Here is a 25,852-nt window from a genome sequence, read left to right as displayed (position 1 = left end):
CCTAGTTGCCGGTGGAGGGCAGTTGAAAGTTAACCACATTGCTGTGGCTCTGGAGTCGCACGTAGGCCAGACCAGGTAAGGACGGCAGATTTCCTTCCCCAAAGGACATTAGTGAACCAGATGGGTTTTTCTGACAATCGACTATGGTTTCATGGTCATCCATAAATTCTTAATTCCAGATATTTTTATTGAATTTAAATTTCACCATCTGCTGTGGCGGGATTCGAACCCGGGTCCCCAGAACATCAACTGAGTTTCTAGATTAATAGTCTAGCGATAATACCACTAGGCCATTGCCTCCCCTTACCCTGCATCTCTGGATTGCAAGTCCAGTGACAATACCTCTGTGCCATTGCCTTACAGTTCAACAATGGCTGCAAGCAATGAAAGTTTAAAGAAAATGAAATCCTTGTTTTAAAAAAGTACTTGTTTAAAATTGCACAATGTTACCATTTTAATTTCACTGTCAGGATCTATGTTAAAAGCCAGATCATTAAAAATTCAGATTCACGGCTATTATTTAGTTCTTTCTTTATTTATACTTTTTTTCTCAAGTTTATTTCAAGCAGCATATATAATGCTGTTATGAGGGTTTTGGTTTGGAGCAGTGTCTGAGCCTTCCATTCTGAAGCAGTTGAATTAAATGTATTTCGGATGTTGGATCATCCCTGGGCTTGACTATTTTCTCAAGTGTTAATTCAGCTCCTTCAAGTCAGGCGCTCTCATTTCTTTACACCAGTTTTGTTGAATGGTGTCATCAGGACTTCTTGCTCAGATGAAAACGGAAACAGATCCAAAAAAGTAACGCATGTGTTAATCGTATCACTTCATAGCAATGTGGAAATCATGCAGTGATAGCAGTGTTCCCTCTAATTTACATACATGTTCCAACAATCTTGGAAGACGTGTAATTTTTAAAACCGTGATCTGAAGTTGCTTCTGTCATGGAGTAAATTGCTCTTGTTAGCAAATTGAACATCGCGTTTCACCTTCTCCAGCAGTCTTTGCAGATCCCAGAACAAGAAAAACAACAGCCATCCGAATCACAGCATTTGAGACATAAGAATTTTTTTTATTCATTCATGGGACATGGGTGTCGCTGGTTGGCCAGCATTTATTGCCCATCCCTCGTTTCCTGAGGGCAGTTGAGAGTCAACCACATTGCCGTGGCTCTGAAGTCACATGTAGGCCAGACCAGGTAAGGACGACAGATTTCCTTCCCTGAAGGACATTAGTGAAACCAGATGGGTTTTTCCGACAATGATTTCATGGTCATCTTAATTCCAGATATCTTTTATCGAATTGAAATTCCACCAACTGCCACAGCAGGATTTGAACCTGGATCCCCAGAACATTAGCTGAGTTTCTGGATTAATAGTCTAGCGATAATACTACTAGGCCACGCCTCCCCATTCTTCCTGTTAAACACATTTGTTATCTCTGACCTTGTACAGCTAAGAAAATTTGATAGGACGCAGTTCTGTGTTTTTGAAATGATTGACTTCAGTAATGCAAAACTAGCGATAATATTTTTCTTGATTTGATTTATTATTGTCACATGTATTTACATACAGTGAAAACCGTGAATTTTGCTCATGCTTTTTGACATTTTTAACCATAATACTCTTACCTATTCCTTTGGAGATCTGTCAAAGTTCTGACGAAATTAGATCAGCTTGGTGATGGCTTCCAAGGAATCAAACTTGGATCAGATTGATTATACAAATAGTTGCAGGTGCACCTGTAGCCATACTTTGAGTCCTTTGAGGGGAAGCAGTGGCGTAGTGGTATTATCGCTGGATTAGTAATCCAGAGACCCACGGTAATGCTCTGGGGACCCAGGTTCAATCCCACCATGGCAGATGGTGGATTTGAATGCAATAAAAAAAATATCTGGAATTAAGAATCTACTTATGACCATGAAACCATTGTCGATTACAGTAAAAGCTCATCTAGTTCACTAATGTCCTTTAGAGAAGGAAATCTGCTGTCCTTACCTGGTCTGGCCTACATGTGACTCCAGGCCCATAGCAATGTGGATGACTCTCAAATACCTTCTTAAATAGAGGGCAGGCAGGGATGAGCAATAAATGCTGGCCCAGTCAGCAACACCCACATCCCGTAAAAATGAATTTTTAAAAAACTGGTGGTCGCCCATCCCCAGGGTGTTCTACTGCTAAAACAGATCCCGCAGTCTTATTAATTTCATGATGACCATGAAATTATTGTTATCATAAAAACCCATCTGGTTCACTAATTCAGAGAGGCGTGGCCTAGTGGTATTATTGCTGGACTATTAATCCAGAAACTTAGCAAATGTTCTGGGGACCTGTGTTCGAATCCCACCACAGCAGATAATGGAATTAAATAGAAAATATCTGGAATTCAGAATCTAATGGTGAGCATGAAACCACTATTGATTGTCAGAAAAACCTATCTGGTTCACTAATGTCTTTGAGGGAAGGAAATCTGCCATCCTTACCCAGTCTGGTCTACATGTGACTCCAGAACCACAGCAATGTGGTTGACTCTCAGTTGCCCTTTGAATTGGCGTAGCAAGCCACTCGGTTCAAGGGCAATTAAGGATGGGCAATAAATGCTGACTCAGCCAGCAATGCCCACACCCCATGAATGAATAGAAAAAAACATCTATTAGTTTATGGAGAACTATTTTCACCATGCATTAGAAATGGGGATCAAGTTCGATGTTTCTTATCGTTTGTCTTAAGACAGGCACTGACATTTCACATCAATAAATCACTTGAACACTTTTTTTTAAAAACAAATCTCCACACAGGTTTGTTTCGGCGAGGTTTATTTGAAAATAGTCACTCTGGGAATGACACTAGTGTACATTCACTTTGATGCTACTTTCCAATTAGAAACCATCAGATTTTATTCTGAGTTACGCAATCATCTGGCCACTGAGCCATAGGGTACCTTTAGTTTTTGTGTAGAATTTCAACCCTTTCAGTTAATGATTTTAATTGGATTACAGCGATGAATCTTTAATACCTGACTTTGAATGCTTACTGTATTAGGTTGCAATGTTTAGCAATTCAAATTACTTTTATTTCCCAACTTACTCCATAAAATTAATTTAGTTGCTTTAGATCAGCACTGGACTTGAGAGCAGTGTTGAGTATTCAGATTGCGCTATCGTCTACATCTGAACAGTAAGAAGTCTCATAACACCAGGTCAAAGTCCAACAGTTTTATTTGGTAGCATGAGCTTTCGGAGCGCTGCTCCTTCATCAGGTTCCTTATCTGAAAACCAAACTTTTGTGATTTGTCCAGTTTCTATGACTTTGAACCAACTCCTTCAAGGGACCATCCTTAATTTGTGCAGTAGAATAGTGAATGCAGTAGTTTAATCTACTTTGGTATCAGTTGACTGATATCCTGTGTATATTCTCACTTGAGATTCTCACTTGGGCTTCCACATTCCACATCATAAACCTGTTGGACTTTAACCTGGTGTTGTTAAACTTCTTACTGTGTTCCACATTTGCAGCAGAGGTCACTGGAGAAGCATTGGTAACTGGAATCCTGTCAAGTCTTTCTCCTCCCTAGGTTTGAAATTTTTGTGGCCAAATGTAGCATTCCTCTCTCAATGGGCTAGATCAGCTAAATCAACTTAACTGATGGGAAACTGCACCAGGTTCACCTGAATGGTTCTGTACTAGAACTTGTGGGTAATTTTCTAACAAGCTGTATAGAGCCTCCAAATTTCATGCAGTTTTAATCATTTTTTTTCCCTTCCCAATTTTCTCCTTCCTCTCCTGAGTGATTGGCTCTGAGGTGCTAAAGCCAGTTTTAAGTTCATTTGTTATTGTCACAAATAGACTTACATTAACACTGCAATGAAGTTACTGTGGAAATCCCCTGATTGCCACACCCCGGCGCCTGTTCAGGTATACTGAAGGAGAATTTAGCACGGCCAATGCATCTAACCAACACATCTTTTGAACTGTGGGAGGAAACTGGAGCACCCGGAGGAAATCCACGCAGACACGAGGAGAATGTGCAGACTCCACACAGACAGTGACCCGAGGTGGGAATCGAACCCGGGTCCCTGGCACTGTGAGGCAGTGGGACTAACCACTGTGCCGCCCATAGTTGTATATATCCAGTCGATAATCAGTTACTTCAACACAGATCTCTGATTATTGGGCTATGTTTGGTCTACATACTAAGTGAGTAAATTTGCTGACCCATCAAAATGGTGGCATAATGTTACATGTACTTGCACCTACTAGAACTTGGTTTATGTTCCTTGGTGGCACAAGGTGGCAATGTTCAGTGTTGGAAGTCCATATCTCAAGTGAGAATGTACAAGATGATTAAAGGTTCTTCTAAAAAATGAACATTGTACTATTTTTGAGGTTATTTCCCTTTGTCGCACTAAGTAGCAACAGCGGGATACACTAGAGAACTTAAAGTATGATAACTTATTTCCCTGTCAAGAATTTTGCATAGGAGCAGTCAAAAGTTTGTATCGAGACAATTGGTTCTGCAGAGAGGGAAGAGGAACTTGGGATGTGTCATTTGAGTGGAATCGCTAATGCTGATATTGTGCAATTTTGAATTTAGTTACATTAAAAAATGAGAGGACAATCATGATGTGAAATATTTGAATATTAAATCAAGATTTGACTGGTGCAAGTTAACTTAACATAGAAAATAGAAACAGGAGTGGGCCATTCGGCCCTTCGATCCTGCACCGCCATTCATTTTGATCACAGCTGATCATGAAATTCAATATCCTGATCCCCTTTTCCCCCCTCATATCCCTTGATCCCTTTAGCCCCAAGAGCTATATCTAATTTCTTCTTGAAATCAAACAATATTTTGGCCTCAACTACTTCCTGTGGTAGTGAATTCCACACATTCACCACCCTCTGGATGAAGAAATTTCTCCTCACCTCAGTTCTAAAAGGTTTACCCCTAATCCTCAAAATATGACCCCTAGTTCTGGACTCCCCCCACCATAGGGAACATTCTTTCTGAATCTGCCCTGTCTAACCCGGTTGGAATTTTATAAGTTTCTATGAGATCCCCCCTCACTCTTCTAAACTCCAGTGAATATAATCCTAACCGATTTAGTCTCTGTCATATGACAGACCTGCCATCCCAGGAATCAGCCTGGTAAACTTCGCTGTACTCCTATATCAAGGACATCCTTCCTCAGATAAGGACATCAAAACTGCACACAATATTCCAGATGTGGTCACACTGACGCCTTATACAACTGCAGCAAAACATCCCTATCCCTATACTCAAATCCCCTCACTATGAAGGCCAACATACCATTTGCCTTGATGTACACATACATATTTCACCAGTACAATTTCTATCTGGAAAACCATAAGGTTTTGTCTGCGAGGTTTTCATTTGAGTGTATTTTTTTAAAATAGTGGGTGAAAAAGTAGACAAGGGTTTAGAACACAACTCTATCTTCTAATACCACAGAATCTGAATTATAAGATCAGAAATCTGCATACAAATGACATTTGATAATTATAGCATTGAATCATTCGCTAGGTGGAACCAAAATAAAAGCAAATGACTGCGGATGCTGGAATCTGAAACCAAAAGAGAAAATGCTAGAAAATCTCAGCAGGTCTGGCAGCATCTGTAAGGAGAGAAAAGAGCTGACGTTTCAAGTCAGCAAAGCTTTGACAAAGGGACATCTGGACTCGAAACATCAGCTCTTTTCTCTGCTTACAGATGCTGCCAGACCTGCTGAGATTCTCCTAGGTGGAACCGTTGCTTAAATTACACTTTTGTTTGCTGACAAAATTAATTTGAAAACATATACATCATAAGATTTGAGTATTTACAATCTGAACTTTGAGTCCAGTTTACATTTTAGATGTTAATGAGTAAAAGGTTGGAGAGTCTTAAGATCAATTTTCCAATGAGCTGTCCTTTGATTTTTGCTTGGATCGGTGAATTAATTTTCATTTGAGCGTGGCTGCTCCTTGTAGTCAGTAAATATCAATTTTAAGATATTTATATGGTGTTTAATTGCTATGGTGACCTCTGGAGAGGGTTTCCCTTTGTAAGTCTCCTTCTTAGAGTTAGTATTCCTTTGCTTGTGTTGTGGAGCTAAGTTTGCTCTGTTCTCCCTCCTTGCCCTGAATAGAGCTCAAGACAAGAAAACCCATGACAACTCAGCAGCTGCAAATTAATTCCAATCCAAGTAGCAGATACGCTGAAACGATCCCCCGGTGGTTCAGTGTTGTCAGTAGGATGTTTACTATCCTTCATGGAGCAGCAATATAAAAAAAGGTTACATAATCAAAGTTATGAACCATTTTGGTGGAGAAAGCTGTGGCAGATGGGGTTGGAACCAGGTGATTTATGTTGATTGTCAAGAGCCACATGTAACATGGAAAACATTATTTTACACATGCCAAGGTGGTGTGATTTGGAATGCACTTCTTTAACGGGTGGTAGAAGCAGAATTTAATAGTAACTTCCAAAAAGGGATACTTGAAGGTAACAAAAATATTATGGGAAAAGGGCAGAGGAATGAGGCTATTTGGGTACCTCTACCAAAGAGCCAGCGCAGAAACAATGACCTAGACTGCCTCCTTCTGTGCAGGATTGTTCTACGATTCTGTACAAAGTTAAAACTATTTTAGTGAGACTGTGATAATTATCCTCCAATACCTCTCCTCTGTTGAGTGGGAATGCTCTTGCCAAAGAATCGCCTGCACTGGCTTCTCTTCCTGCACCGCACCGTTAACCGGAGGATCTATCCTTTGCCTCTTCCTGTTTCCCATCTACATACAGCCATTCAGGAACATTGCCAGAAGAAGTGACATTAGTGGACAGTAGCAACACAGCTCTAATCCACCATCGTCCTCACCCAGTCTGGCCTACGTGTAACTCCAGACCCACAGCCAATGTGGTTGACTTTTAATTGTTCTCTGAAATGGCCAAGCAAGTCATTCAGTTCAAGGACAAATAGGGATGGGCAACAAATTGCCCACATCCCATAAAATAATACATTTCTAAAACATTAGTAATAATCAAAATATGCCCACCTGGATAGTCCAATGGAAGAAAAAAACTAAACATCAATTTCAAAGCCTTCAACTATGGTTTGCATATTTATGTCCGTAAATGTTCCCAATTAATTTTGCAGTTATTGGAATGTGAAAGTTTTTATCTGTGCAGTGTAGAATATTAAAGTACAAATGTAGGCCATGCAGGCCCAATATCCAATTGTGAATGCGTATATGCATTGAATGTTCACTTTGTGAATTTTTGTACAAGATATTACTTCAAGTTAATTGTCAGAAGAACTCCTTGATTGAACAGTGCACCGAGATGAGATGCGGAATATTGATTGTTGAGATTTTTTTGCCTTTGAACCATAACTAATTTGACAGCATTTACATTCAGCCTCACCTGTGCAGAACAGGGACTTGGCTCACCTGTGTCTGTAAGCCATTGATTGATGTTTAATCTCATTGCAGCAGGAATTTGAAACAACTTGTTTGCAAATCCGTTTGTAAATGTTAAACTGCACAATTACTCAGCATAAACCCTTTAATAGCTTGTTTCTGCCCACTTGTTCTGAGTGCGTCAAGAATTCAGAAGTTTGAGCTTGTTTTAAAATTTCTGCAGGAACTGTTACAGGGTTTTTTTTTTACTTAAGATGAGAAAGTTCACTTGATTTAGCTGCTTGTGAAAGACATTGGGCGGGGATTTCCCGACCATTCTTGCCAGCGAGATCCTCCAACCTCACTAATGATGATCCCTCTGCCACTGGTTTCCCAGCGACAAAGGGTGCAAACACCAGGAAATCCTGTTGACAGTGGCGGGACTGGAAGATCCTGTTGTTGATCAATGGTGGGGTGCCTCTGCTGCTGGAAAACACGCTGTGGGGGGGGGGTACAAAATCCCGCCCAATTACAACTTTGTGATTTCCTATTCTGACGTTTTAACAATTCTGATTCCGTGTGTGTGTGGAGAGGATGTTTATTTTGTACTAGCTTTGATGCATAGAAGGTGGCACAGTGGTTAGCACTACTGCTTCACAGTGCCAGAGACCCAGGTTCAATTCCTGGCTTGAGTCACTGTCTGTGTGGAGTCTGCGCATTCTCCCCGTGTCTGCCTGGGTTTCCTCCGGGTGCTCCAGTTTCCTCCCATACTCCAAAGATATGTAGGTTAGGAGGATTGGCCATGCAAAATCACCCCTTAGTTTCCAAAGATGCGCGGGGTTACAGTGCTGGGGCCGTGGGGTGGGCCTGGGTAAGATGCTCTGTCAGAGAGTCGGTGCAGACTCGATGGGCTGAACAGCCTCCTCCTGTACTGCATGGATTCTATGATTCAATGAAATCAGATTTCTCTTTACGAATTTGATAATGTTGCTGTTTGTTTTTGTTATTTGTTATGTTAAACTTCTTTGCAACACTTGGAGTTTCCAAGCTCGGATTTTAGTGTGTTAGGAGGGGGAAGACTTCATAAGGATCCTCACTAAAGGAAGGATATACTTGCCATTGAGGGAGTGCAGTGGATGTTCACCAGACTGATTCCTGGGTTGGAGGGACAGTCCTATGAGGAGACACTGAGGAGCCTGTGTTCTCCAGAGTCTTGAAGAATGAGATGTGCTCTCATTGATGCTTAACAAAATTCTTAAAGGGCGGATGCAGAAAGAATGTTTCCTCTGTCTTGGGAGGTGGCTCTAGAATCAGAGGACACGGTCTTAGAATAAGGGGCAAGCCATTTGGGACTGGAAGGTGGAGGAATTTCTTCAGTCGCGAGATATTGAATCTTGCAGTTCTCTACCCCCAGGGCTGTGGAAGCTCTGTCATTGACTATGTTCAAATAGAATTCTAAATACAAGTGACATCAAGAGGTAGGGAAAATGGCATTGAGATAGACAATCAGCCGACATTGAAGCGTGGGCGATTGTTCCACCGTTTTGTAGTTGATGCTGACTGATAACTTTGTTCATGTTTGCCGTTCAGCTTTTAACATCCGAGAACAGTGGTTCTGCAAGCAGCATGTCCATGTTTTGATTTGATTTATTATTATTATAGAAATTTATTTTTTTATTATAGAAACCCTACAGTGCAGAAGGAGGCCATTCGGCCCATCGGGTCTGCACCGACCACAATCCCACCCAGGCCCTACCCCCACATATTTACCCGCTAATCCCTCTAACCTACGCATCAGGACTAAGGGGCAATTTTTAACCTGGCTAATCAACCTAACCCGCACATCTTTTTGACTGTGGGAGGAAACCGGAGCACCCGGAGGAAACCCACACAGACACGAGGAGAATGTGCATGTCATGTATTAGCATACAGTGAAAGTATTGTTTCTTGCACGCTATACAGACAACGCATACTGTTTATAGAGAAGGAAAGGAGAGAGTGCAGAATGTAGTGTTACAGTCACAGCTAGGATGTGGAGAAAGATCAACTTAATGCGAGGTAGGTCCATTCAAAAATCTGACAGCAGCCGGGAAGAAGCTGTTCCTGAGTCGGTTGGTACGTGACCTCAGACTTTTGTATCTTTTTCCCGACGGAAGAAGGTGGAAGAGAGAATGTCTGGGGTGCGTGGGGTCCTTAATTATGCTGGCTGCTTTTCCAAGGCAGTGGGAAGTGTAGACAGAGTCAATAAATGGGAGGGTTTGCATGGTGGATTGGGCTGCATTCATGACCTTTTGTAGTTTCTTGCAGTCTTGGGCAGAGCAGGAGCCATACCAAGCTATGATACAACCAGAAATAATGTTTTCTATGGCATTTGTAAAAGTTGGTGACAGTCATGCCAAATTTCCTTAGTCTTCTGAGAAAGTTAAGTTGGCACAGCGAAGGAGACCAAGATTGGTTTGTTTTTCAAGTGTAGCTTTTCTGGGATGTACACATTTACTTCACCCAAGGAAGACATCAAATTGTTTAAGTTAAGCTGTATAGGAGGTACACTTTCCTGTCAAAGTGCTTGCATTTTGATGGTGAACTAGAGATTGGGGTACATCAGTTTAGATTTCAATCGCTTGTTTAGCAACCATCTCCATTCTGATTCATTCTCCAGTTTACTCTGTGTGAAGTTGATGGAAGCAGCTAACCAAACAGCAGCTTATTAAACAACAAGGTGCATCACCATACAATACTTGGTCAACATACTTAATAGGAGAGGGAATTTAGTCCATATTATTCACTTGTTAAAATGTTGTAGACTTTTTGCCTTTTTCTATGCTATGTGCCTTCTCTCTAAAAAGATATCTGCTTTTTGCCATAACCTCACTTAGTATTGTTCCCAGGAATACCAATAAGCTCCCAATTTGTCTTTGCAAACAGTTTAGACTAAGTTAATTTTTTTAAGCTATTTGGAAGCCACTTTTACCCTTTGTTCTCCTTGTAGCCCTCACGTGATAATTCATATGCAGCCTTTTAACTCCATCTAGTGGCCTTCCTGAGAAGTTTTACATTTCCAGTATAATTTGTGTGGTAACTTTTAGTTTCTCCCTGCTCACTCCCTGGACATTGCCTGTCCTGAAGGCCTGAAGTTTAAAGTTTTAAGGTTTATTACCTTACCTTGCATTTAGTTGATTTTTCTCTACACCCCAGCTATGACTGTAACACTACATTCTGCACTCTCTCCTTTCCTTCACTATGAACGGTATGCTTTGTCTGTATAGTGCACAAGAAACAATACTTTTCACTATGTTAATACATGTGACAATAATAAATCAAGTCAAATCAAATAGTGTCACAAGTAGGCTTACATTAACACTGCAATGAAGTTACTGTGAAAATCCCCTAGTCGCCACACTCTGGCGCCTGTTCGGGTACACTGAGGGAGAATTTAACCGACGGGAGGAAGAGAGAATGTCCGGGGTGCGTGGGGTCCTTAATTATGCTGGCTGCTTTTCCGAGACAGTGGGAAGTATAGACAGATTCTGGTTTCGGAGGAAACCAGAGCACCCGGGGGAAATCCACGCAGACACGGGGAGAACGTGCAGACTCCGCACAGTGACCCAAGCCGGGAATCGAACCCAGGTCCCTGGTGCTGTGAGGCAGTCGTGCTAACCACTGTGCCACCGTGAAACTGACACTTCAAACACCAATTCCGTTCCCACTGACACAACTTTTTGTAGACGTTTGGTGAAGTAGTCATTCATGTGTGAACCGGGTTAATGAGTATAATGCCGTTGGGAGCATGTGGATATTACAGCCACATCGTTGGGTAACTGGTGTCATAGCTGAGCGCATTCCTGTTATCATCTGAGGAGGTTCAGACATTTGTGTCCTTTACAACGGAGAATCATGAGAAACGAAGATCAGTATTTTGAACTGATTTCCCCCAACCTCCACCCCCTCCCCCTCACCCCTCCTGAGCACACTATCATCGATAGTGCTGCTTTCACTGTGACCAGCTGATTCTTCAACTATCCAGGCATTTAACCTGACTGACCAGCTGATTCATCAACCTGAATAACTCGAGTTCTTTTTGCATTCCCAAACAGGGAGCTACGGTACGCAACGACGTGGAGTCTGTCATTATCAGTCGTATTGTGAAGGGCGGTGCTGCCGAGAAGAGTGGTGTATTGCATGAAGGGGATGAAGTCCTTGAAATAAATGGGATTGAGATTCGTGGGAAGGATGTCAATGAGGTGTTTGACTTGCTGGTATGTGATTTGTTTTTGCCCTTCTAAATCAATCTTTCCTCTCTGATGTCAGTCTGAAGTAATTGTATGGTTTGTTTCATGTTTCAGGTCATCTGAATTACATTGATATTTAAATATGGTCAGTGTTGTTTTTTTTTCTCCCCCTTGTTTTGCAATACAGGCTGATATGCATGGTACACTGACATTTGTACTGATACCCAGTCAGCAGACCAAGAATCCCCCTGCCAAGGAAATGGTGGTAAGTAAGTTAAATTACAAGCAACTATTTAGAAGGTGCGCATGGCATTATTGAGTTCCCTCCCAACCTGGGGAGGAAAAGCAGTTCAGGATTATGATTGTTGTGCCATTTAAGTATTAAAATGTGACGGCTGAAGCTCTCTTTAAATGAAACATGGGAGAATGGGTTGTCTTTTTCCATGGTAAGTGGCTGACTGGTAAAGTCTAAAGTTTCAAAGCTGTGTGGTGATCGAGTGGTTTTGTCTGAGTTGAATTGATAGGTTAGACTTCAGTGTAATCCAGTATCCAATGTATTAGAATTGTAAATGTTAACCTGTGATAAATGTGCTCACGGCAAGTTGATAAACAGAGGAATGCTAGTGTCAAGCTTTTGTTCGTGCCTTATCCACTACGTTGTTCAGGTTTGTTAATGTCAATTTTGTTGTTGCAGTTAAGCGAAGCAGGTGATGAGTATTTATTGTTTTTGAGCACATAAATAGGGATTAGGGTTGAGTGGAAGGAGGGCTGTGGGACTGAACCAGTCAATAAGCTATCTCAATAAGGAAAAGCTGTGTCTCTTGGCTTTGGTTTTGCCTACTAACTTGCACTTTAGTAACTTTGTGGACCTGACTGAGCTATGCCTGTGGTCTCCTTTTTGGAAGAAAATGGCTGCTGCATTAAAATCGCTGGGTCGGGGAGAGGACAGGTTGGTAGAATTGCACTGTCTTAAAGGACCAGTGAGCTACCCTCTAGCATGATAATACTCTGGTGAGTGCTGATGTATTAATCACACAAAATACTTTCAAACCCTACAGCTGGGTGTGTGAGGGCCAAGGGTCCTCTCCCTGAATTTCTTTTTTTAAATTAATTCGTGGGACATGGGCGTCGCTGGCTGGCCAGCATTTATTGCCCATCCCTAGTTGCCCTTGGAGGGCAATTTGGGAATCAACTACATTGCTGTGGCTCTGGAGTCTCATGTAGGCCAGACAAGGGAAGGACAGTAGATTTCCTTCCCTAAAGGACACAGGTGAACCAGATAGGATTTTTCGACAATGGTTTCATAGTCATCATTAGATTCTGAATTCCAGATTTTTTTTAAATTGAATTCAAATTCTACCATCTGCCGTGGCGGGATTCGAACCCGTGTCCACAGAACATTAGCTGAGTTTCTGGATTAATAGTCTAGCGATAATACTAGACCATCGCCTCCCCAATTCCCTGAACGAGAAAATAAATTATAGAAACTGTCATGCAAGAAGGTTATAGATCTCTGCCTGTTCGTCTGTGACTGCACTGTGCTACTGCAAGATGAGGCAAGGAGCAGAGAATACTGATACATTTAAAAAATAATGGAAAGGAGTGAGTTTTGATGCATAGCTACTTGTCTCTGCAGGTACACGTGAAAGCCCATTTTGATTACGACCCCTCAGATGATCCTTATATCCCCTGTCGCGAACTGGGGTTGTCTTTCCAAAAAGGAGACGTACTCCATGTAATAAGCCAAGAAGACCCCAACTGGTGGCAAGCTTACAGAGATGGGGATGAAGATAACCAGCCACTAGCTGGGCTTGTTCCAGGTATAGCATTAGTATACCGCCCTAGTGTTCAGTTGATATTTTTCATTGCATGGTGCACTTATGTATGCTGGTTGTGAATTGGGTCTTTGCCATTAGTGACTGATTTAAAATAATTAGTGCAAAATTATTAATTTCCTTGTTTCTGCATTATTCCTTGTTTTTGTTGAAATGCTGCCAAAACATAACTGTTCGGTGGTTTTTATACCTAAAGCAAACCATGATCAACATCCGAAGCTGCTTCTGAATTTCAGAGCTGATTTGCAGTAGGCTCTTCCAAAATCCAATCAAACTTCAAGAGCGAGGAATCTAAAATAGAAACTAAAAGTGCTGGAAGTACTCAGCGCATCAGTGAATCAAGAAGCAGAATTAACAATGTCTGCGGATGACAAATGACTTTTTCTGCAATATAATGTTGGGGCTTCAAATCGGCCTAATGCTGGCATTATTTAGGCATAATGTAGCTTTAAAATAAACATCATTTTATTCAGTGATATGCCCCTAGAAACTAATTTCTGCTGCTCCCATGAGTTGTTGCATTGTATATCTTTCTGTGGGCATATGTAAAGTTTGCCAACAGCCCAGAACATATACAATATTTCCTAGCGACACATGAAATTCAATCAGAAAGCCATCTTAGCTGCCGTGCCAGTAAGGTTCGAGGCAAATCGTCAGCCCACTCATTACTTTTAACTCAAAACTCTAGAACATCATATTAACATTACAGTCTGGGTTCTGCAGTCCAGGGTTTTGTTTAAGCCGTATTAGTGCAATCGGATTGGAAACGGCTTGAGCCACATCTTGGGTTGAGTTCTATGTACCCCTGGCAGGCATGTGTCTGTGGAGTGGGGGGGAGGGTGGCAAATAAAATGGGCCGGGTGTCTATTCCACCACCTTCCAGTCCAGCCCAGAGCCCACTCCCCCATAGTACAGGTGGCACTGAAATCGGTAGCCCACTTTATTAAAATGACCAGTTAAGGGTCACTAAAGCCTCTTATCAAGTCTATGGACCCTAGTAATACATTGCCCTTGTTGTAATAAGTTTAGCATGGGCAACATATTGAGAGCGGCAAGCCTGATTTTTAAATGTTTTGAGGGTGGGAAGGAAGGGGTGGCCCTCCCATAGACTGAACCCCCCCCTCCCCGCCCCTCTTCACTTGCTTAGGTCACCCCACCCAAAAAAATAAAATTCTGATTGTGGCAACCTTATTAAAAATAACTGTCATTGTATGAGTCTTCAAGCATCTTCATAGGGTGAAGAGCACAGATGAATTTTTCTACAAATATACCATTTAAAAATGGTTAAGCTAATTTTATATCTACATTACAGTCTTGCATTTTGTTCTTTGCAGTAACCCTTTTCCTTTACATATAACCAGGCAAAAGCTTCCAGCAACAAAGAGAAGCTATGAAACAAACCATCGAGGAGGACAAGGAGCCAGAGAAATCAGGTTAGGTGCATCAGAGGCATGTAAATTAAAACATTTAGGAATGTAAACTATTTAAACACACATTGGGGATATTATAGAATTATCATAAAAATGTGTGTGCAAAGGGGTGCCATGTTTTCTACATTATAACAGTAAATGGGTCTCCTAATCCAGACTACACTTCAAAAGTGCTTTGAAACATCTGAAACATGAAATGCTTGACCAAATCCATTTTATTGTTAAAAATATTTTTAATACAATTTGGGAATATTATAGAATTATCATAAAAATATGATGTGGAGATGCTGGCGTTGGACTGGGGTGGGCACAGTAAGAACTCTCTCAACACCAGGTTAAAGTCCAACAGGTTTATTTGGCGTCACGAGCTTTCAGAGCGCTGCCCCTTCATCAGGTGAGTGTCACTCACCTCACCTGATCATCACTCACCTTCACTCATCTGATGAAGGAGCAGGGCTCCAAAAGCTCGTGATACCAGATAAACATGTTGGACTTTAACCTGATGATGTGAGAATTCTTACTGTGCCCATAAAAATGTGTTGCACCGTTACCCATAAATTAAGACTATCAAGAAGCAATAATGCTATATCTGGAACAAGTCCAGCTAGTGGCTGGTTGTCTTCATCTCCTTCTCTGTAAGCTTGCCACCAGTTGGGGTGGCACTGTGGCAGAGTGGTTAGCACTGCTGCCTCACAGCGCCAGGGACCCGGGTTCGATTCCCGGCTTGGGTCACTGTCTGTGTGGAGTTTGCATGTTCCCCCTGTGTCTGCGTGGGTTTCCTCCAGGTGCTCCGGTTTCCTCCGAAGATGTGCGGGTTAGGTGGATTGGCCATGCTAAATTCTCCCTTAGTGTCGGGGGACTAGCTAGAGTCAGTGCATTGGGTTATGGGATAGGGCCTAGGTGGGACTGTGGTCAGTGCAGGCTCGATGGGCCGTGTGGCCTCCTCCTGCACTGTAGGATTCTATGATTCTAAGCATCATTATGAATTAACTCAAGTAATTCCAAGCTGTAGCCGGTTGGACTTTCATAGTGATGATCAGGATGTGGACTCCAGCTGTAACTTGCTCTTAAAAGTGGAGGCTAAATGCATTGTGTCTTTTTCTCTGATTACCAGCTGGGCCACTGGCTGGCGCCCACATCCTTGAGTACAAGCAGAAGGGTCATGCCAACGGCCCAGCATAGCCAAAGTGAGTGATACCGGTAACCGCAGGATATTCGGTGGTGTAGACCAGCCCCTCCATGACGGATTCAAAATATTTGTCAATATCTCCCAACAGAACATTTGAGTGTTTTAGAACTTCATCAGGGCTACATTCCTATGATCCAAATTAGTGTCAGAAACTTAATAATTGATTTGTATTTTCCTTGGTTTTAGGCTATACTTAGGAGAGGTGAATGCTCCAGTGCAACTCGCAATTATTTAGTCATTGATTAATTGTGCAATCTTATGTTTCTCGCAATTAAACTGTTCATCCTTTACAAATGACTGAGAACCTGCCGCCCATTATGCAGCAGATCAATTTGGTCCATTCGGCATTCAGCAGTTTTGATGAATTAATCTAACTTCTGAGCACTCACCATCTGTATGATTAAGAATTATGCAGTGTAATATTTTATGTGACTGTGAAACTGAACTGCTACTGCAGTGATTAGAAATTGTTTCTCTTTGTGGATTTTCTTTTAAGTTATCTTGTGCACCTGGACTACTAATTGGGTCGATACCAATGAGGCATGTAGAACATTTTTCTAGTTCCAGAAAGATAGCTTGACAGGCTGGTTAAAATCAATTTATTGCTGCCTTGAAGTGACTATGTCATTAAATGTACTTTTATTCATGAAACTCAGTGGTGTCATTAAAGATTGAGTTCCAAGGTTGTATCAAGTGAGTTGTATTGAAATGATAGGGTCTTTGTTTCACTAAATCCTAAGAAATATTTGCCCAATTGGTGTCCGCTACATTACAAGATAGTGAATTGTAATGTCCTAATTATTGTGCAGCATTCGGTATCCCAGTTTAGTTACAAAACATTGTTAAATTATTGACCTGAAATGTAACCGAGTTTAAAAAGTCAACCCTTGCCCATATGATGATGACGTGTTAGGTTCAAATATCAGCAAAGAATGGATTAATAAAAATGTAATCCATGCAGCAAACAAACCTGGAGCTTTTATCTGTAAAATGATTGTCATGATAGTGACAGCAGCAAAAGCCTCTGGAAGTCGTGATATTCTGCTTGAGAGATCATGATTTTTCAGGCAGTTGGAGAAGGGAATCCCCAAACAATCAAAAATACTCTATCAGTTAGGGGAAAGAACAGATTTATGGCAACTGGCAAAAGAACCTGAGGCCAAGTGATTTTTTTTTTAAAAATGCAGTCAATTGTTATAATCTGGAATGCACTGCTAAAGAGGTGGCGGAAGTGGATTCAATAAATATTTTCAAAGGGGAATTGGATAAATACCTGAAGGAGAAACATTTGCAATGCTATGAGGGTGAGGGTAGTATTCTATGATTCAAAATTGTCCCTTAGTGTCAGGGGGACTAGCTACAGCCAGTGCATGAGGTTATGGGGATAGCGCTTAGGTGGGATTGTGGTCAGTGCAGGCTCAATGGGCCAAATGGCGGCCTCCTGCACTGTAGGTTTCCATGATTCTAAGCATAATTATGATGTAACTCAAGTAATTCCACGCTGTAGCCTTTTGGACTTTCATAGTGAAGGCCACATTGGTAAGGCCACACTTGGAATACTGTGTACAGTCCTGGTCACCCTATGATAGAAAGGATATTATTAAACTAGAAAGAGTGCAGGAAAGATTTACTGGGATGCTACCGGGACTTGATGGTTTGAGTTGTAAGGAGAGACTGGATAGACTGGGACTTTTTTTTCTGGAGCGTAGGAGGCTGAGGGGTGATCTTATAGAGGTCAATAAAATAATGAGGGGCACAGATCAGCTAGATAGTCAATATCTTTTCCCAAAGGTAGGGGAGTCTAAAACTAGAGGGCATAGGTTTAAGGTGAGAGGGGAGAGATCCAAAAGGGTCCAGAGGGGCAATTGTTTCACACACAGGGTGGTGAGTGTCTGGAACAAGCTGCCAGAGATAGTAGTAGAGGCGGATACAATTTTGTCTTTTAAAAAGCATTTAGACAGTTACATGAGTAAGATGGGTATAGAGGGATATGGGCCAAATACAGGCAATTGAGACTAGCTTAGGGGGTTTAAAAAAAAGGGCGGCATTGACAAGTTGGGCCAAAGGGCCTGTTTCCATGCTGTAAACCTCTCTGATTCTATGACTGTATCGGAATGTGGATTCCAGCTGTAACTTGCTCTTAAATGTGGAGGCTAAATGCATTATGTCTTTTTCTCTGATTACCGGCTGGGCTACTGGCTGGCGCCCACAGCCTTGAGTACAAGCAGTAGCGGTCATGCCAATGGCCCACCATAGCCAAAGTGAGTGATACCGGTAACCGCAGGATAATCGGTGGCGTAGACCAGCCTCTCCATGACGGATTCAAAATATTTGTCAATATCTCCCAGGAGAACGTTTCAGAGAGTAGGTGGCTCTTTGAGAGAACCAGTGCAGGCACTTTGCTTAAAGAACATCATTGAGAGTGTTGTTCTGATTCTAACCGTGCCCACTCGACTCTGACTGTGGTCACTCATCGGTTGAAAGTTGGCTTTGGAATTTGCTTCAGTTTATGCGCTTGGCATGAAATAACACTCACCCCAACATTTTTCTACTTCAGGTAAACTTTGGTGTGCTAAGAAAAATAAGAAGAAGCGAAAGAAAGTGTTATATAACGCAAATAGAAATGATGGTATGTATAAATAAAATGGCCAGTTTGAATGGAAGAGTCTTGATCTAATGAACTATAATCACTGCGTGTTGTAGATCTTTGCTAAATGTTTAATTATTTTAACAACTGAAGCTGGATGATTTTGCATCTGAAATATGCTTAGGATGTGCCAAGCTTCTGTTCACATGACAACCTGCTTAGTATTCCGATGTTTGCTGATTTAAATTCAGTGGATGTGGTTCACCTCCCTCTGCACCCTGCCGCTACCTAATTACAGCTCCTAATTGAACAGATCAGGCCCCTTTTTCCTCAACCAACTCCTCACGCTAATGATTGTGGTTATGGCCTCTCTGTACCATTGGCAGGAATTTCCTAGTGTATGCCAGGGCCAGAGTTACTCATGAGTGCTGGGGGAGGAAGGCTGCAGTACGATCTGTTGGCAGCACGGCTCATTAAGGAGAAGGGACCAGTAGGTATGAATGATGGCAAAGGGGAGATGGCAAAAAAGTATAACGAGAATAAAGAAGAGGGAATAAGCGATTAATTGATGAAAAGGCGCTAAAACGGAAGGATAGAAAGTGCCAGCAATAGGCAAAGCACATTAACTTTAATGTAAGATTCAAAATATTCCAGGGAGTGTGTTCCTGTATCGCTTCACCCCCTCAAGGCTTTCTTGTACTTCCAATCCCACTTCAAAGATGTGCAGGTTAGGTGGATTGGCCATGCTAAATTGCCTCTTAGTGTCAGGGGGATTAGCAGGGTAAATACATAGGGTTAAGGAGATAGAGCCTGGGTGGGATTGTGGTCGGTGCAGACTCAATGGGCCGAATGGCCTCCTTCTGCACTGTAGGATTCTATGATCTGTCACAGTTGGCCATGGCCTGCTTCCTCAACTTTATTTGAGCTACCCATGTTGCCAAGAATTGACTCTTGAGAGCATTCCTTCATTTAATCATCCAGCGCTGAGTGGTACAATTTTGTGGGTTCACAGTTTCAGTTTGTAAACTGCAATTGATGCGCGGTGTTTATTTCTGGGTCCAAATGGCCACGGAAAGGTCATTTGTCCACAGCACATGAATATTGCACAGAGATATGTCTCTGTCTTAGCAGTGTTCGCTCTGAATTGCAAGGTTATTGATCAGAATCACACTGGAGAGAGCAGCTTCCTTATGCACTGTAGGAATTCTATTCTTCTATTCAACCTTTCTCCCGCCTTTGAAAGAAGCTCTATGTACATATCGTCCAAATTATAAAGCCCATGTCATTGCTGCTTTTTGTTTGCTGTATGTTTGTAGTCAAGGCAGCTTCTTGGAGATTCACCTTGTGAATCTGTTAACCAGTTTTTGCTAGTTTCCTGTGGATGCAAATAGTTGGCCCTGTAGATATGCCAGCTTGGCACAATGAAGTGGATAGTTTGGATTCTTTCATTTCTCTTGGATATAAGTTGAAAAAATAACAAATTATGAATGGGAATTTGGACCAAGCACAACAATTCTGAACTTGTCAGGGGCCATAGGGAACGAAACAAACTGCTTATAATCTGATCCATGTTAACAATTGGAGCAAAATCAGTGCTAAATATTTCACTACCCATCACTGGGATCATTTAATCTTTAATATTATAATCAGCACGGTGAGTAATTATTGAGATTAATGTTGATTTGCTGGAGTAGGTGTGGGCAGAAGAACGGGATAGTGTAATCAGATATTGTTCTCATCTGGAGTTGATCCTTTACACCTATTGATTGATACAGAAGTGGATGTAGAAAACATTCCTTTGAGGAATGAATGGAGTTGGCTAATAGAGATGGATTCAGTGAGGAGACAGAGGGGGCGATCTTATGAAAAACATTCTAAGTCCAGAACAAGTGTGAAAACGGGAGAATTTCGGATCTGTTTTTTAGGGAAAAAATCCTGAAATCCATTTCTCTAGTAGTGGGAGGGAGCAGAACTTAAATCTCCCAAAGGCCGGCTGATAGCAGCAGAGGCCACAATTGTGCATGTGCAGGTCTTGGCTCTGAGAGCAGCAGAGACTTGTCACACAGCCTCTGCTACGTATAGCTGGCCTCTGTGGCTTAAACCTGGCTCCTGCGGGGCCCCGCGGCTGATCACAATTGGACATCCGGTGCCGGTAAGTTCGTGAGAGGCGAGAAATTGGACGCGAGCCTGATTTCTCAGCTCTCTCTAACTCTTACCGGCTCGCCCCACCCATTGACCCATTGGCAGCGGTAAGATTGCCCCCAGAGTGTGCATTCTATCAGGCAAATGGAAATTCTACAGGTGTACGTAGCTTGGCTCTTAATTGGTCTAGGTAGAATGCAAACTTTGAGGAGGACGCAAGGAGTTAGAGACAGATCAAGTGAGTGGACAACAAGGTGGCAAGTGGAATATAATGTGGGGAAGTGTGAGGCTATTCACCTTGGTTGTAAGAATCAAAAAGCAGAAAAGGCATGATGTTCAGGTAGAGTTGGGTACACCTGTACAAGGAACGCAAAATGTTAGATACAGCAAGCAATTAGGAAAGCAAATGGCATATTGTCCTTTATTGCAAGGGATTGAAGTGCAAGAATACACAAGTCTTGCGACAGTTGTGTGGGGTTTTGGTGAGATCACACCTGGAATATTGTACAATTTTGATCTCCATATTTATGGAACGATAAACTTGCATTGAGTCATTTGATTGGTCCCTGAGGGGAGGGGGTTGTCCTATGATGCGAGGCTCCGTAAATTGAGACTGTATTCTCTGGACTTTAGAAGAATGAGAAGTGACCGCATTGAAGCATTCAAGATTATGAAGGAGCTTGCCAGGGTAGATACTGAGATGTTATTTCCCCTGGCTGGGCTATTCTAGAACATGGGGGCACAGTTTCAGGATAAGGGGCCGGTCATTTAGGACTGAAGTGAGGAGAGATTGCTGCACTCAAAGCATTGTAACTCTTTGGAATTCTCTAACCTAGAGGACTGTGGATGTGCCGTCATTAAATGTATTTAAGGCTGAGATGGACAGATATTTGGTGTCTCGGGGAATCAAGGGATATATGCAGCAAGCAAGAAAGTGGAGTTGAAGCCCAAGATCAGCCATAATCATATTGAATGGTGAAACAAGTCCGACAAGCTTTATGGTTACCGCTGCTGCTATTATTGGGGACGAAGTAGAAAGGGTCGAGAGCTTCAGGTTTTTAGGTGTCCAGATCACCAACAACCTGTCCTGGTCCCCCCATGCCGACACTATAGTTAAGAAAGCCCACCAACTCCTCTACTTTCTCAGAAGACTAAGAAAATTTGGCATGTCCGCTACGACTCACCAACTTTCACAGATGCACCATAGAAAGCATTCTTTCTGGTTGTATCACAGCTTGGTATGGCTCCTACTCTGCCCAAGACCGCAAGAAACTACAAAAGGTCGTGAATGTAGCCCAATCCATCACGCAAACCAGCCTCCCATCCGTTGACTCTGTCTACACTTCCCGCTGCCTCGGCAAAGCAGCCAGCATAATTAAGGACCCCACGCACCCTGGACATTCTCTCTTCCACCTTCTTCCGTCGGGAAAAAGGTACAAAAGTCTGAGGTCACGTACCAACCGACTTGAGAACAGCTTCTTCCCTGCTGCCACCAGACTTTTGAATGGACCTACCTTGCACTAAGTTGATCTTTCTCTACATCCTAGCTAGGAGTGTAACACTACATTCTGTAGCCTCTTTTCTTCTCTATGAACGGTATGCTCTGTTTGTATAGCGCGCAAGAAACAATACTCTTCACTGTATGCTAATACATATGACAATAATAAATCAAATAAAAAATGTTCTCAAATACTCAAGTCATCTGAATGCTGCAGCAAAACCTTTGGTAAATTTACGAATAAAACTACATGACCGTTGTTTTAGAAATTTGCAAAACTATTGGTTTCTATTTTTTAGACTTGTCTCTGGGACTTGAGGATTGATTGGTTTAGTACAGGTGTGAATAACATATCTGATTAACATCCAGGGTGACTGTTTTTCCCCATTTCCCCAATAGACTATGACAATGATGAGATCCTGACGTATGAAGAAATGTCGCTCTATCACCAACCTGCAAGCAGAAAACGGCCAATTGTCCTAATTGGCCCGCCGAACTGCGGTCAGAATGAACTGCGGCAGAAACTGATGGAAAGAGAAGCTGATCGTTTTGCCCCAGCGGTGCCTCGTAAGTTATCTGGACTATCTCTACTCTGATTGCAGGGAGTCGCTTTAGCTCAGTTGGCTGGATGGCTGGTTCGTGATGCAGAGTGATACCAACAGCACGGGTTCAATTCCCGTACCGGCTAAGATTATTCATGAAGTGTGCCTTCTCAACCTTACCGTGGGGCGGCATGCTAGTACAGTGGTTAGCACTGATGCCTCACAGCACCAGGGACCAGGGTTCAGTTCCGGCTTCGGGTCACTGTCTGTGTGGAGTCTCCATGTTCTCCCCGTGTCTGCGTGGGTTTCCTCCGGGTGCTCCGGTTTCCTCCCACACTCCAAAGATGTGTGCAAAATGTCACAGTAAAAGAAAACTTTCAGTCTGATAGCAGCTTTATTTCAGGAGAGGCAAGATCTTAAAGATGAAAGGTTGATTGGCCATGCTAAATTAACCCTAGTATCAGGAGGATTATCAGGGTAAATATGAGGGATTGCGGGAATAGGTCTGGGTGGCATTGTGTTTGGTGCAGACTCAATGGGCCAAATGGCACTGTAGGGATTCTATGATTCTTACCCCTTGGCAGAGGTGTAGTGATCTTCAGGTTAAATCACCACCAGTCAGCACTCCCCCCTCAGAGAAGAGCAGCCTATAGTCATCTATGACTATGGCGACTTTACTTTTACAGTCTGGACTATCTAGTTTCATCTGTATTGTTGTGGTGTATTTTCTATGTAACTTGTATCTTTGCATTTGTAGACACAACACGGTCCATGAGAGATAATGAAGTGAACGGGCGCGATTATCTCTTTGTGTCACGCCAATTTTTCGAAGCCGACATGGCAACTAACAAGTTTATTGAACATGGTGAATATGAAAAGAATCTGTATGGCACCAGCATCGACTCGGTGAGACAGGTGATCAACTCGGGAAAGATATGCCTGCTAAATTTGCATACCCAGGTAAGCAGCTAGGAGCATGAGTTAAGGAAAAACTACTCTACAGCAAAAATCTGAAACTAGGACAGAAAAGGCTGAAAATACTCAACAGGTCTGGCAGCATCTGTGGGCAACGTTTGTGGAGAGGGATTGAATGTTCCAGGGCTGTGACTGTTCGTCAGAACTGAGAAAAGTTAGAAATGCTAATTGGAGAAAGATAGGGTGGCACAGAGGTTAGCACTGCTGCCTCTCAGCACCAGAGACCCGGGTTCGACTCTGGCCTCAGGTCACTGTCTGTGTGGAGTTTGCACATTCCCCCCGTGTCTGCGTGGGTTTTCTCCAGGTGCCCCAGTTTCCTCCCAAAGTCCAAAGATGTGCGAGTTAGGTTGATTGGCCATGCTAAATTGACCCTAATGTCAGGGGGAATAGCAGGGTAAATGTATAGGGTTACGGGAATAGGGCCTGGGTGGGATTGTGGTCGGTACAGACTCAATGAGCTGAATGGCCTCCTTCTGCACTGTAGGGATTCCTATGATTCTGTGATTCTATGGTTTGTCAACATTTGAGTAGTGGATAAATGGAATATCTTTAAAAGAATAATGCTAGGCATAACACCGCACAATTATCCACCTAAGCTCAACAAGCAAAACACCACCTAAATCATACAATTCCTACAATGCAGAAGGTGGCTCCTATTACGTCTGCACTGACTCTGACAGAGTATCTTACCCAGGCCCTCTCCCCCATCCTATCCCTATAACCCCACACATTTACCATGCCAAATCCACATCTTTGGACACGACGGGGCAATTTAGCATGGCCAATCCATCAAACCTGCACATCTTTAGAGTGTAGGTGGAAACCGGAGCACCCGGAGGAAACCCACGCAGGCACAGGGAGAACATGCAAACTCCACACAGTCACCCAAGCCAGGAATCGAACCTGGGCCCCATGCGCTGTGAAGTAGTAGTGCTTGCCACTGCTGCCATGAATTAACAAAGTGAAATGATAAAGCAAAAATAAGCTCTACGAATGCAAGAGAAAGGAGAAGGAGTTCACTGGTCCAAATATACAGAAATATATTTGAAAAGGTGATCAGAGTGTCTAAAAGAAAACAAGGAAAAATAGTACCTGCAGAGGCAAAATGTCACAGTAAAAGAAAACTTTCAGCCTGATAGCAGCTTTATTTCAGGAGAGACAAGATCTTAAAGATGAAAGTGAACGAGAAACTGATGATGAATATTATTAAATATTCTGAACAATCAGCTGGATTTTCCAACCTCGCCTGTGGCTGGGGTCCTCCAGTGGCGCTGCTGGGGTCCTCCAGTGGCGCTGCTGGGGTCCTCCAGTGGCGCTGCTGGGGTCCTCCAGTGGCGCTGCTGGGGTCCTCCAGTGGCGCTGCTGGGGTCCTCCAGTGGCGCTGCTGGGGTCCTCCAGTGGCGCTGCTGGGGTCCTCCAGTGGCGCTGCTGGGGTCCTCCAGTGGCGCTGCTGGGGTCCTCCAGTGGCGCTGCTGGGGTCCCCCACCGGTGCTGCTGGGGTTGGTGATTTGGCTGATCGCCAAATTATCTGTTCTTTCTGGCAGCGGTAGTGGGACCGGCAACACTTTGATTTGTCCAGGACAAGCTGACGTCAATCAGAGTTGCATAATAAATTTCCCAGGCTGGTGAGAAGGTTGGTGCAATGAAGTCAATCATTGAGGGAAACCGCAGACATTGGTAGTTTGCAAGCAAGGTCATAAGATTTCAATTTCCAAAGTGGGAATTCAAAGTCGATACAGCTGTAGACCCAGAAGACTATCTTTAATTCTATGTGAAATAATGGAATTGCTTTCAGGAGCAAACTGGAAGCAGAAGCTCAGCAAAAGTTGACCCTTCATGTGTGAGTCTGTGTCACTGGGGAAGGGTAGGCAACACTTGTACTATGCAAGCTGGTAAGTGGGCAGCACGGTGGCACAGTGGTTAGCACTGCTGCCTCACAGCATCAGGGACCCTGATTCAATTCTCAGCTTGGGTCACTGTCTGTGCGGAATCTGCACGTTCTCCCTGTGTCTTCGTGGGTTTCCTCCG

At 42.8% G+C, this 25,852-nt stretch overlaps 1 protein-coding gene across 3 annotated transcripts in view; it reads left to right on the top strand.

The window, feature by feature from the left end:
* The window catches only part of LOC144506951 (protein PALS1-like), a 110,663-nt gene that overhangs the window by 74,033 nt on the left and 10,778 nt on the right, over positions 1–25,852 (top strand). For all 3 annotated transcript variants that reach the window (XM_078233379.1, XM_078233381.1, XM_078233380.1), the window contains exons 6-12: positions 11,492–11,653; positions 11,814–11,891; positions 13,263–13,446; positions 14,823–14,894; positions 18,638–18,709; positions 22,707–22,874; positions 23,607–23,809. In XM_078233379.1, coding sequence (XP_078089505.1) covers positions 11,492–11,653; positions 11,814–11,891; positions 13,263–13,446; positions 14,823–14,894; positions 18,638–18,709; positions 22,707–22,874; positions 23,607–23,809 — 939 coding nt within the window. The remainder of the gene's footprint in view (positions 1–11,491; positions 11,654–11,813; positions 11,892–13,262; positions 13,447–14,822; positions 14,895–18,637; positions 18,710–22,706; positions 22,875–23,606; positions 23,810–25,852) is intronic.

The sequence above is a fragment of the Mustelus asterias genome, chromosome 18 (assembly GCF_964213995.1).
Source record: "Mustelus asterias chromosome 18, sMusAst1.hap1.1, whole genome shotgun sequence".
NCBI lineage: Eukaryota > Metazoa > Chordata > Chondrichthyes > Carcharhiniformes > Triakidae > Mustelus > Mustelus asterias.
Note: the sequence above shows the minus strand (reverse complement) of the source record. Positions and strands in the feature narration are given on the sequence as shown.